Source organism: Anser anser (genome assembly GCF_964211835.1).
Source record: "Anser anser genome assembly, chromosome: 1".
Taxonomy (NCBI): Eukaryota; Metazoa; Chordata; class Aves; order Anseriformes; family Anatidae; genus Anser; species Anser anser.
The window spans coordinates 119,868,204-119,881,954 of NC_139720.1; the positions used below are offsets into that span (position 1 = coordinate 119,868,204).

At 47.0% G+C, this 13,751-nt stretch overlaps 1 protein-coding gene across 1 annotated transcript; it reads left to right on the top strand.

Annotated features, from left to right (window-relative positions):
* The first annotated feature begins 210 nt into the window (after positions 1 to 210).
* Positions 211 to 4,597, top strand: RPL8 (ribosomal protein L8). The gene is made up of 6 exons (XM_083821162.1): positions 211 to 331; positions 619 to 762; positions 2,122 to 2,263; positions 2,687 to 2,905; positions 4,018 to 4,133; positions 4,398 to 4,597. The coding sequence occupies exons 2-6, from the start codon at positions 625 to 627 to the stop codon at positions 4,554 to 4,556; spliced, it is 774 nt and encodes a 257-aa protein (XP_083677288.1). The 5' UTR covers positions 211 to 331; positions 619 to 624; the 3' UTR covers positions 4,557 to 4,597.
* The last annotated feature ends 9,154 nt before the right edge of the window (positions 4,598 to 13,751 follow it).

Here is a 13,751-nt window from a genome sequence, read left to right on the forward strand (position 1 = left end):
ATAAATAATAATAAATAAAAATAAAATAAAATAAAATAAAATAAAATAAAATAAAATAAAATAAAATAAAATAAAATAAAATAAAATAAAATAAAATAAAATAAAATAAAATAAAATAAAATAAAATAAAAAAAATAAAAATCAGCCACCAGCCCCCTCCTGCACGCAGCAGGTTCAGCAGCGATGACTCTTGGCCCCTCCCCCCTCCCCCCCCAGCCGCAGCCGGGACCGCCCGGTTGCCAGGCAGTGACGTCACAGCCGCGCGCCGGAAGGGCCTTGGCGCCGCGGTGACGTCAGCGCCTCCTCCTTTCCCAGCGAGGCCGCAGCGCAGGTAGGAGCGCGGCCGCCATCATCCGCCGCCATCCATCGCCGTCCGGCCCCGTCCGGCGCCATCGGGCCCTCGGCCGCCCGCCCCGGCACTGCCCGGGCCCTGCCCCATCCATCTCCCCGCGCGGGCGGGCCGGGCTGCGCCGCGGATGGCCGCGGGCCGCGCTGCGGCCTAGCCGGGCGTTAATGGCGCCGGGAGGGCCGAGGGGGGATGTGGGGGGGGAGGGAGGGGCGCTGCCCTGTCCTGCCAGGCGCTAACGGCCGGCACCGTCCCGCCGCCTCTGCCCGCAGGGCGCCATGGGCCGCGTCATCCGAGGCCAGAGGAAGGGCGCCGGGTCCGTGTTCCGCGCCCACGTCAAGCACAGGAAGGGCCCGGCCAAGCTCCGCGCCGTCGACTTCGCCGAGAGGCACGGCTACATCAAGGGCATCGTCAAGGTACGGCCGGGGGAGGGCTGCCCGCGGGGAGGCGGTGCGCGGCTAAAGGGGCCTGCGGGCAGCGGCGTTGGGTGGCCTGCGGCCCCCCCAAACCTCACTGTAAGGGATCTGCGGTTCTGTAGGTTGTGCTTAAAGCGGGTTCCTTGTTGTATAGCTTTCTGGTGCTTCATTAAATCTGTTCCTTGAAACATGAAACTACAAATCTATGGCTGCGTATCAATAGGAAAGTGGATAGCATGTAGGCAGCAGCACGGTTTTCTGTTAGAGCTTTGCTAATGTAGGAATATAAGCATGCTTCTGTGTCACCTAAAGACTTCTGTGGAATGCGTGAAGCATGAGAGGGGAGTTGCCCTGATAGCAGGTTGCATCGTAAAAAAATAAAAAAAAGCAATTATAAGCACAACCAATTGAAGCAAAGCGGTACTTCCACTTGGGCAGTGACCCAGTGTTTCAAGCAGCGTGCTGTAGCTGTTTTTCAGTTGTCAGTGACTGAGGCCCCAAGCAGTGGCACTGGGTACCTAGCTAGATGCCCCAAAACCTCGCCATTTCGTCATCTTTTCAGAGCACAGTCATCTTCGGAGTGCAGGAAGGGTGGATTTTACACTTAAAGTAATTGAGTTTGATGAAAGAAGTAGGTAGGTAGCTTTGATTTAAACTTAAAACACGTGAAGGTTTTGCCCAGCAGGACTGAAAAAAGCAGGAAACATGTTAATTGACACTAATGGAAACTGAGGCTTTCCAAGATAATCTACACGTCTGAGGGGTTTCATCACTTCTCTGTAGCCTGTGCATGGTTGTGTGATGGAATCTGAATGTACAAAGATTTGTTCTAGATGGACAGACTTGACACTTCTCAGAGCAAAGAAGCAGCAATAAGTCTCTGCTTCCTCATTTGGGGGCTTAGATAATTTAGTATACTTAATATCAGCAGTTCAGAAACACTTCTGTGCTAAAAAAGACTTAGAGAAATCACTGTGTTTGTCTAGCTCTGTCTCCGCTGACAAATGCTAGCGTTTGGGCAGTTCATAGTGATGTTGGGCAGTTCGGTAACATCCTGTGGATAGGCCTGATACCTGCAGAACGTCAGGAACAAACCAGTTCGGATCTGGTCACTTTGAAGCAGCACACCTGGCCGGAGTCATTATTCTGCGCCGCGGATACTCGAGGGGGCGTTCTTATGAATGTGAATTTGTTTTCAACTTACTCACCCCAGGAGAAATCAAGGCTCCTCTGAGAAAGGGGTCTCCTCGTGAGAATTACCTTAATAGCGATCATCTTCAGTTTTTGTAACGCTTTGGTTTCTGCAGAACCCGTGGCAAATGCTGTGAGCTGCCCTAAAGCAGGTGTCTGTTCCAACAGGACATCATTCATGATCCTGGCCGAGGTGCTCCCCTTGCCAAGATTGCATTCCGTGACCCGTACAGGTTTAAGAAGAGAACCGAGCTGTTCATCGCTGCTGAGGGGATTCACACCGGGCAGTTCGTTTACTGCGGCAAGAAGGGTGAGTTAAGGCTGAAATCGCCTTGCCTGAGAGGTTTCAAGAAGCATGAAGCAGGTGTCAAGTGAACACAGAAAATTCAGGATGCTTAAGTGCAGTTGTGAGCCTTTACAAAGCAATAGATGCCAGTTGCTTTAACCAAACATTTCACTCGTGGAGATTGAAGTCTCCTCACGTAGTTTTTTTCCTTATTACTGGCAGTTCTGTCAAGTGTTCGGATTGTTATGGTGCTTACGGGCACGTTCTGCCTGCCTTTGGGTTACGCTGAATGTTGAAACGTGGGTTTTAACTCAGATAACGGGAAGTGCCGCTGCCTGTTGCTGTGGTGGTTCGTGGCGCAGGGCCCCACGTTAAATAGCGCTGTAGTCTGAGTGCTGCCTGGCAGCCCGAGTGAAGCTGTCGCTGCTCTGTGGTTTCTCCTTGCAGCTCAGCTGAACATCGGCAATGTTCTGCCCGTCGGCACCATGCCCGAGGGCACCATCGTCTGCTGCCTCGAGGAGAAGCCCGGCGACCGTGGAAAGCTGGCCCGCGCTTCCGGCAACTACGCTACCGTTATCTCTCACAACCCCGAAACGAAGAAAACCAGAGTGAAGCTGCCCTCCGGCTCCAAGAAGGTGATTTCTTCTGCAAACAGAGCTGTTGTTGGTAAGCAGTGACAACTAGGAACTTGTCTTTTCCCTGAGCTTACGTACTGCCAAGCAAGCTGTCAGATGGGGCCACCTTCCCTACACTAGCTGCAGAACAGCAGAATTTAGAGGTGTATGTGACTGGACCCAGGGTTATGCACAGATCTGGTCTGAGCACAGGTGCCTAACGTGTGCGCCATGACTGCATTACTTCTGCTAATGGGAACTTCTGAAATTGGGGGATTCTTTGAGCTAGTAAGAGAGCAGAGAAGTAGATGCTGATTGCCATTAAGCTATAACGGAGCTTCTCAGCCTGTGAAACCTGCAGTTCTCTGGGAAGAAGTTAGGCAGAAAATGGCGTTGGTGGCTTCCTGATCTTGATGCGCTGACAGCCTGCAGGGGTAGTGCTGAGTGTGCTGAAGCTGCTGTCGGTGCCGTCAGTCTGGTGAAACGCTCTGCAAAGCCTGACAGCGAACAGAAGTACCGCTGTTAGGAAGCAGAGGTTTAAGAGGTTTGTTCTGCACTTGACAGGCAGCTGAGAGATGGCTGCTGAACTTGGTCAGCAGATGACACCCGATGTAGTCCTGGGCAGGTACAAGGTGAGAAAACCATTAGATTCTGTACTGGTGAGACAGAAGCTAGCAGCGTCCCTGACTCCACATAGGAGACATCAAAATGCATCGTCTGTGGTCTGTTACTCTAATAAAATTGACTAAATAAACGCTGAAATAACAGGCTATTAAACCTCAAAGGACTTGCAAGCCCACTGAGCTCTTCCAGTTCACGCTTTCTTTAGTTGAAAAGCTGTGGTTATTGTGACCCAAGAAATTAGAGCAATAAAGCTGGAAATGCTTCAGAAAAAGTGTTAAACTCAGTGCTGCGTGTATGGATGGAAACGTGGTAATTAAAGATTGGAGATCACTTAACGTGCAGCTGCTGTTACATATTGATTTTGTCTGGGTTGGCTGGAAAACATTCATTTGAAAATACAGTTGGGATTATTTGAGGCTGGTCTTCTGAAGCTTATTCTTAGAACTGAATATTACTAGGAATTTAGAGTTGTTCTTAAGCGTTTTCTACCACATCCTGCTTGTTGTATTCGCATGTTACCATTTCTGTGGTGTATTTCAGGAATCGTTGCTGGTGGAGGTCGTATTGACAAGCCGATCCTAAAGGCTGGCCGTGCCTACCATAAGTACAAGGCAAAGAGGAACTGCTGGCCGCGTGTCCGTGGTGTGGCCATGAACGTAAGTCGACTTCCAATCAGTTTTCACTTCAACTTCTTACTGCTTAGGAAGGATTTGTTTGGTGTGGGGAGGAGTTGGGCATACATCTAGAAAGAAAGCCTCACTGCCCGTCCTGTGATTGCACTTGTAATTAGGGTAGTTACCAGCACTCGATAGCTTCTGCATTGTATCAAAACAAGCAGTTAAATTTCTTGTTTGGTTTATTGCTGCTGAATGTCACTTTCGTTGTTTGTTATATTCATGGCTCAATTTCTCTTTCCACAGCCTGTAGAGCATCCCTTTGGTGGTGGTAACCATCAGCACATTGGCAAGCCTTCAACCATCAGGAGAGATGCTCCTGCCGGGCGCAAAGTTGGTCTCATTGCTGCCCGCCGTACGGGTAGGCTGCGTGGAACAAAGACTGTGCAGGAAAAGGAGAACTAAAGACCCACTGTGGAGTTCAAAGAATAAATTTTTAAAACACGGCTTGTGTGAAGTCCAAGTTATCTGTTGTTAAAGTGCTGCTAAAAGAGGGGTAACGTGCAACAGGGCAAGGTGCGAGCAGAGGCAAGGTAGCTTTCTCTACACTACCACCTCTATACAGACGTGTGCACAAAAAACAGGCCACGTATTCTTTCAGCCGTCGCTTTCAGTCTGTAAGCTGGTTCTGCAGGCTGGAAGGGTGCTTTCTGTAGGTGCTCGTGTGCCTGGATGCCTCTGAGGCCTGCACTGTTAATGCTGCCCTCCTTGTCCTGGTTGCTTATGCCTGACAAAACACTACAGGCTCTTCAAGAAATCCCTACAAAGCTACTGCAGCAAAGGAAAGCAACATTCAGGGGTGTGTGTTCCCTGCCTGCCTGCTACGTTGGCATCGCATCCAGGTTACCTGACACTGACTCACTTGCAGGCTTCCTCCAGTCACATCTTTCCCTGTGCTGTATCAGCTCCGGGGTGGCTGGAGGTGCTACCAGAACGGACAGGGATTCCTCCGAGGGCTAGACGTTCCCAAAATGAGGTGGTGATCCTTTGAAAGACCCACGATAGAGGGAATCCAAACACATTTGCTCCTCAGAGCAAAATGTTCTTTCCCCCAGAGGTTCAGGGCACTTCACCTGTAATTCCAGTGATCCTGAAATGCCAGAGCCAGACCTCGATATGCGAGTATGGGCTTACGTTGACGGACATCCAATAGAAGGCAAGAAGAGAAATATTTTTAATATCCACCACCAATACCTGGCCACATGACTTGAGAGTATAAGGTGAGTTTAAAAAAAGGCACAACCTCACACCTTGAAGAATGACACTAGAGCACATTTGGGAAAATTGAGAAAGCAAACTGATAATTGTTTATTTTTATAATCCAACTAACGTCACGGTTTGTGAAAGCTGATTGCTTCATGTTTCTACCATGAGGTCAGAAGCCCTTGCTTATGTCTGCGTTCTGACACGGAGCTAAATTCAAGACACAATCTCCCAAACAAAATCGGAAGAAAAGCAGTTACAGTATTTAGCGGTCAAATGACCGACTGGGCAAGAGCCAAGCTGAGAGGTCACGGTGCTTCAAATGCATCAGGAGTTAGCTTGTGAGAGAGCAGGCCGTTAAGGCTGTCGGTGCAACGACCTGCCAGCACCAACCGCCTTACGTGCACCTAGGGGCCCCTCAGCAGCCACAGCTTCCAGCCACACCCTTGGATCGAGTCCATTCTCGCTCCAAACAGGAGCAATTGCTCTGGCCGCACATAACAAAATTGGACTTCAATAGTATTTATAAGCCTCCAACGTGCAGCAAACTTCTTTACTGTTTGCATCTTATGGGCTTCAGTACGCACAAACTGCTTTGCATTCCAACTGCTTTGGCGAGACGCCTGCCTGGAAACAAAAGCCGGGGTTGTGAAAAGTCCTCAGGAAGCTGTTTCAAAACTTTGTTAATCGTGCTAAGCAGGGAGTGCATGCACTTAAACAAGTAATAAAGCGGTTCTTGGGGCAACACATATTTCAAAAACACAGGACAGGAATCCCCAAACTGAACTAGAAGAGCAGATAAAAATCAGAGGTGAAATTTTATGTGACGTGCTTGTAAAAAAAACCTGTGGGAAGCCCGTGTGCACGTGCACACAGGGCAGAGTTTATCACAGCCACAAGTGCCAGGCTGCAGGAAGCCCCCCATCAGCAGTAGCGTGCCACAGGGATGCTGAAGATAGCGCAGAGGTCACAGAGTCAACCGGGAGCCCTCAGCCCCAAGGGCTTTGGGCCAAGCCCCTTGGCACACAATGGAGAGGCACAAACAGAGCGGCCTTTTAGGGATGCAGTAGGTACCTACATGCAGGCTGCCGGAGATGCGACAGGACAAAATATGAAAGCACAATCTCAGAACTTAATTCTTTCAGAGGGGAAATCACTCCAGAGATTTTCGGTCCGGTAATGTGTAATTTACCTCCCACCAGACCCGGCTGCCCAAAGCCCCACCCAGCCTGGCCTTGAGCACCTCCAGGGATGGGGCACCCACAGCTTCTCTGGGCAGCCTGTGCCAGGGCCTCACCACCCTCTGAGTGAAGAATTTCCTCCTAATGTCTAGTCTAAAATCTCCCCTCTTTTAGTTTAAAGCCACCTCCCCCCCCCCCCCCCCCCCCCCCCCCGGCCTTGTCCTATCATTGTCTGCCTGAGCAAGAAGTTGCTCTCCATCTTTTTTATAAGCCCCCTTTAGGTACAGGAAGGCCACCGTAAGGTCTCCCCAGAACCTTCCCTTCTCCAGGCTGAACAGCCCCAGCTCCCTCAGCCTTTTATCACAGGAGAGGTGCTCCAGCCCTCTGATCACCTCTGTAGCCCTCCTCTGGACCCGCTCTAGCAGCCCCACACCTTTCTTGTGCTGGGGGCCCCAGAACTGGACGCAGCACTCCAAGTGGGGCCTCACAAGGGCAGAGCAGAGGGGGAACCGGTGGCAGGCAGGAGGTGCAGCTGAGCGGGGTAGGGTCTCCTCCTGGATGCATGCTGCAGAAATCTGCAGTTAAGGCATCACTGCACAGAAGAGCTCCTCCGTTCAACCACCATGGCTGGAAAGATCCTCAGTGTAGGCTCGTTGCTTTCAAACAACAACAACAAAGTGTAAACATAGCAGCACTGAGTGGGACTCTGACCCCAATTTCCAGCCTTGTTTGGTATTAGCTCCCTCATGCATGGCACACAGGTGCCACCCAGATCCAGTGCTGCCAAAGCTGAAGATGCTAATAGAAGAAGTGAATCAGAGAACGGTTGGGGTTGGAAGGGCCCTTAAAGATCATCTAGTTCCAACCCCCTGCCACAGGCAGGGACACAGTGAAGCCTCATGCAACCCCATCTACCCTCCTTCCTCTCCGTGTGCTGGCTGGCCACCAGCAGGGTGATCCCTCCGCCCCAGCTCCAAAGCCCCCTCTGCGCTGAGAAGTTCCTGGCCACGGGCAGTAGGAGAGAGAAGCGCTAGCCTGGTGGCGAAAGGGACGACGTCTTTGCTCCTGGCTTTATTGAAGAAGCTTTAATACAAAAACACTTTGGAATGTAAATTAGCAAAACAAACACGAACCTTGTTCAATAGAAAACACACAGCACCCTTGCATTTTCTTGTGCTTCTCCAATCCCCATGACTCACCATATGCTTTTATATTCACACCTAGTAATTATATTTTAAATGTACATCATATTCAGCAGCCTCTTGCTCAAACCAGCCGTTACTATCAGTGTGACAGATTACACGTCTGATCAGCTCATTTAGCTTATATCCAGGATACTTTGTGGATGAATGTCTCAATTCCCAGCCCTAACGCAGCACAGAGGACATGAACTACTATACATATAGTCAAACATCAAAAACTACAGCCCTGATTATTAAAATGAAAAAAAAAAATAAAAGGGGGTGGGGGAAAAAGGAAGGTAACCTCCAGTAATGATCGACAGGGCTACAAAGACATCTTATTTTGGAAGAAGTCCTGAATTGAAGTAAACACTGTTAAAAGATTTCAAGTATTCTTGCAAGAATTTCAATGGTTATTTCCAGTATACAGCTTTGCAAAACAACCAACCAAAACAAAACAAAAACCATAGCAGTGAAGCACTAACAATCTTTGTTTCAAGGTGCTTCTCCTTTCCATCTCCTGAAAGACCAAACAGCGTTGTCTCTATATTTTTCTGAGGCTATACAGTGAAACACTAAGCCCTAAGCATCAACAAGTACCACGAACTCTTTCGCCATGATGCAACACCTCGTTAATGTTATGACCCCTCTCTGAAGCACCACTTCACCAGCACCTCGGCAGACAGCACACAGCTCCAAATTGTGCTGAGACACACACGGCAGGCTCAGACCTCCAGGGCTTTCTACGCCACCACCTCCCCGTGCCACCAGGATGCCTGCGAATTAACCGCCTGCCTTCGATAAACCCCAGGGGTCGGTGCGTTTCTGGAGGATCCACAGCACACCAGCGATGGGGAAGGAGGGAATACCAAGGAGATGCGAGAAAACTGTGCAAGGTAGAAAAAGGTCAGAAAAACCCCATCCAGAGAGTTCTGGGAAAAGAACAGCGTGAAACAAACTTCAGCAACAGAAAGTATAATGCTGACTTTGTGGTGTTAAAATTACTAGGTAAGCAAGTATCAAAAACAAGAGAAATGCTTTGGGCTGTATTTTCAGCTAATGTAAAAACCACAGGAGCCCAAATTTTGGAAGGTTTCAGGGAGCTAGGTGATCAATAAACCATTATATATTTTACAGTTTCTATATAGGTCAAATTAAAAATTGGCTTTTTTTGTCCTGTGGCGTTAATGAATTCTCAGAGAGAAATATGAGAACAGAAAACATTTATAGGAGTCACCACTTTTTGTGCTGTCTGCATCAAAAGCTTTCTTCTCCCAGCTGAGAACAACCCCCCCGTGGTAATGATCTGTTGGGATCCATGCAAAACTCTTGAATTCTTCTTTCTACTGCCATGCCAATGCGCAGGGAGTTCACATGCACGCCCACTGCAGTGGGTCGCATCAAAGGAATGGAGAGCTGTGATAAACTTGGGTGGTTTACCTGCTTCCACAGATGTGGTATATATGTGTATATATATATTTTTTAATTTAATATTAATACTACAAATTCTCAACCATTTGCCATTGGCTTGTATTTTCGGTCATACGTCTTTGAAGTGAGTGCCACTAGCAAACAGAGCAGAGCAGAGGTTTCCATCAGCTCTCCATGACACCCACCGCAAGCTCATTTTTTGCGATAGCCCCTGCGGCAGGTCAGGGAGCACACCGACAGCACACCGACCACGCCAGCTCCCCAGCCGCCTACCTCAGCTCCTCAGCAGCCGTGAAGACCTGGTAACACCCAGGAGTGTTTTCATGCAGCAAAATCCTCCGGTGACTACAGCGACCACGTCAAGTCTTTTGATGCCACGATAGATTTAAAGGCAACAGAGAGCCTGGCTCCTCTGCTGAGTTGAGGGGACCCAAACTTTATTTCCCTGTCTTCATCACAGCGAGTCTCTTCCACCACCAGCTTCATCATATTGTATTTCAATAAATTCAACACAAAACTTCTCATCTAGCCCATTCTTAAGTCCACATTTTATTTACGCTTTGCTGTTGGTACTTCAATCAGATTTATATACATAATCTAAAACCTACATTAAAATAATTTTGACTGCTCTGAAGACCGAGAGAAGAGACACGATTGAAGTTTTCTTCCACAGCTCTACAGTAAGTCTACATTCCAATAGCAGTTTTTTGGTTCAGATTGCAGAAGTGTTCAGAAAGCCGGTGCCAGGCTCCTCACAGACTGGAAGCGGAAGGGTTACACAGTTCTCTTTCGGTATTTCGGACTTACACACAACCAAGGTAGCAGTTAGTAACAGGTCTTTCTAAACAAGCACTCAGGCCAATGCGCGGAATAGCGGCCGCTTGCCTTAGGAACACCCTCCCTTTCTAGCCACTCAACACATCAAAATAGCTAGAAACCGGTACACCTCCCTGTAATTGCACTGTTTAAACACTATTGGTTGCAAAGGACCTTGCGCTACTTCAGATGGGTAGGGAGGTAGCACGACAGACTGGGTGGAAGTGTTCACGAGTCCCCGTGGTGCCACTGGGAAGATGCAAATTCCTTCGTTTCAACACGTACGTACCTCCCCGCTCCTGGAACTGTGCTTCAACTGGTTTCAGACAACCTCGCTAGCAGGAGGCAGGCACTGCCCCCCGCCTGACCGGGTATTTCTGTGCCTGTACTGGCCTGACACTGAAGGACCTGCTGCCGTGCTGTTCGAGCCCCTTACAGCAGCGTTATCAGCCTGTAGCGGCTTTGCGATAAATGTCAAGAGGTAGAAAGTATTAATAGAAAAAGCTCGTGGAGACTCTCGCTCAGTCCACTACTACTGGTCTTTATTTACTCAAAGGATTCAAGTTGTCTCAGAGTAAGTAATAGAAAATAGAAAAGGCCTTATATGCTACTTACCATCTTCTTGTGGGTAAAGGACCTAGAAACTAATTTTACAGCCTGGTGAATCCCGTGGCTCACAGGAGTCTGCGCCAGGAGGGCTCAGCCTCTGCTGCTTCCAGCGGAGTGGGACCAGGCAAAGCACACCCAGCACTTCCAGTTCCCGAGGGATTCGAAATAGCATGACCGCCCTCCCTCCCGTGAGAAGATTGTGTTTCTGCTCTTCCACCTGCTCTCAGTCACTCGGCAGGAAGGTTAGATGCAATATGATAGTCATAAACTCTGTCTCGTTCTGAGGACTTGGTCCTGATGTTTCTCAGCTTTTGAATTTACTTCCAGAAGACTCAGAGGACTCTAAAGCACTTACCACATATTTAAATACAGTCAAGCATACTAAGAAGTGTCCAAGTTTTCAATCAGCCTTCTTTTTACAGATTCTAGCTAGACCTACCTAACATTTCTATCCACCCGTAGAAACCAACTGTTCAAGACAGAAAATGAAGCAGAACAAAACAAACAAAAAACCCCAACAACAGTAAGCTACGAGCTATTTGAATTCAAGATGACCACCAGTAGCATGAAACTATTATATCCCAGATAAGTTTTGAAGAGATTTAAGAGATGACAAAGCCCACCTGGCTCTCAGACTGCTACTGCACTGCAAGAGGCTCCGATTCGGGGAGCCAGGTAGCCGCCTGGTGAACGTTGTTCTTCTGTAGCAACTATTAGTAGATGGTGGTAGAAATCGACACAGTGAGGAATGGGATTTGATTCTAAGAAAATAGAAAAATATTAACTGGGAAGTGACCCTGGAAACCCAGAATGAGAAACTTGTTAAGAAAGAGCTGTAAGAAATTATGGACAGGAATTTGGAAGCGATGGATGAGAACTGAGCAGCACTTTAATGAATAAAGCTACAAAAAAGGCCAACACCTTTAAAAGCTGCATCCACAGAGGTATCGTTACAGAAGAGGACCCTAACTGCTCTTAATGGCTCGGGTGAAACCACACCTGTAAAGCACTCATTCGGTCTTGGTGTTTTTATAAAAACAAACAGCACATCGTAACGAAGAAAACAGAAATGAGGTTTGAAGAATTGGCTTATATGGGGCTGGGGGGGGGGGACAGACATTGGAAGATTTTGCTCCGATGAGGACTAAAGGGGGGTGTAACTGCACACGCATCAGGAAGCTGCAAACTCTGCAGGTGACAGCTGGGGGCTACATAAACAAAGTTATTGGAATAGCAAGTGGTAAGTTAATAAAAAATGACATTATCAGACATTAAAAATCGTATACAGATAAGGAGTGAACGATCTTATCTTCCTGCACTGAATATTTACCCATGGTTAGATTTTGGATGAATTCATATATTTTTTTTTAAATCTTGTTTTCATTATTCACGGCTACCTCATTAGTAATACTAGAAGACATTTGTACATTATTTCAACCATTTAAGAATGACACTTGTCATTTTAGAGTTGTGCTGATGCAATTAAGGCTATATAAAATTAATCAAACGAAACAGCCTGCAGGTCAGTTTCATTCTCAAATAGCGGCTTTAAGGAATTCCAAGGCTAAAAAGTTGGGTATCTAAAATCTAACAAAAAGTTAGCCCTTACTGAGGGGAGTGTTTTTCTCCTCCAGCAACAAGTTCTGTGCTTGTCTACAAGTAAATGTAAATAAAGGATCAAGATTTTGTCCCATACCAACATAAAGTGGGTTGATCCCTGCAGCACACCAACTCTATGGTGCCAACATAACAGGACTCATACAAATCCCACTGAAACCCTTAGATGCGAAAGTCACCCCAACTTGCACTGGAAAATCTGATTACAGGACAAGGCTCTCTGAATTTAAGTGCTGGAATCTATGCCAACACCCCTCCGAACAGCTGACCCTAACAGACGCTACGAGAGTAGGACTGAACACTTCCTATTGTTTTAAAAAAAAAGGGATAAAAAAGGCTATTTGACATTTTAAACTTTTAAGTCCACAACACTTTTTATCTTAGAAATAAAAGGACATTTATAGTACGAACCTTAAGAAGATACATAGTGTAAAAAGTGACAGTGCTCAGACCGGGTTAAAGCCCTTCTAGTACAGCAGGACCTTTTAATCTGCAACAGAGGGCTGGTCTCAGTGTAAATTAACGCATTAACATGACGATCCCCAAAGAACAAGGTAAGGAGGGCATAATGAACACCCTCAAACAGTATCGAGGGCATATATAGGGCGGGTTGTTTGTGCTGCTGCTGCAGAGCGATCTTTACTGCAATAGCATCCCGATTCCAGCATGTCAAAGAAAATGCACTGAGCTTTCAAGAGCTCTGCTTTTGCTGTCATCTCGCTTGAGGGATTACTTGCAAGAGGAACAGCAATCATGCAGGATACAGCTGGATTTCTTTCACCTTACTTTGTTTATTGCAGTACCATTTGGCAGCATGCAGTATTTACAAAATATTTACTACTTGTCCCCCAGAAAACATGTTTGGTTTCACTCTAGATAGATGGCAAGTTTAAACTTTATTCCCAAGACCTCATTGCTGTGAGAAAAGCGATGGCATGAGACGCAGAGCCCAGAAGGTGAGAAGACAGGGAGCCAAAATTACTGCTGTCCTGACTCAAGGCGTTACACCATGCTGGAGCAGGACCACGAGTGACAGAAAAACTCCTACACTGTCTAAAGAAATGTGAGGTCAGTACCAGGGTCTCAGCCTCCCAAAAAACAAGGTACGCATCTTTCAGCACAGGAGTGACTTTGCTTTCATTGTGGATTTGCAAGTGTGGATTAGAAGTTTAACTAAATATATTTAAATGCTTAACTCTGCAAATTTCCTATTATCACTTCTTTCTGTAATTTGTATAGCTTATCTTTAACTTTCATTTGTTTCACCGTAAACCACCACTGAAAGCCTCACTGCAATGGGTATTAACTGAAATACATGCCAGCAAACACAATGAGTCATTTTGCCTTGACAGTTTATCACCTGTGATTCATTATTATCTATCTGTTATCTATTCATTTCTGGCAAAAGACTCGGGAGGTAGACAAAAATTTATTGAAACTAAGAATGAAGTGAATTGCTACAGCAGCCAATTTTTGCCCATTTAGTTGTGGCAGAATGGCTCTTCTAATTCTCTCCTGGAAAATTTAAGAAATATATAGAAAGTTTTGGAACCTTGAATGCT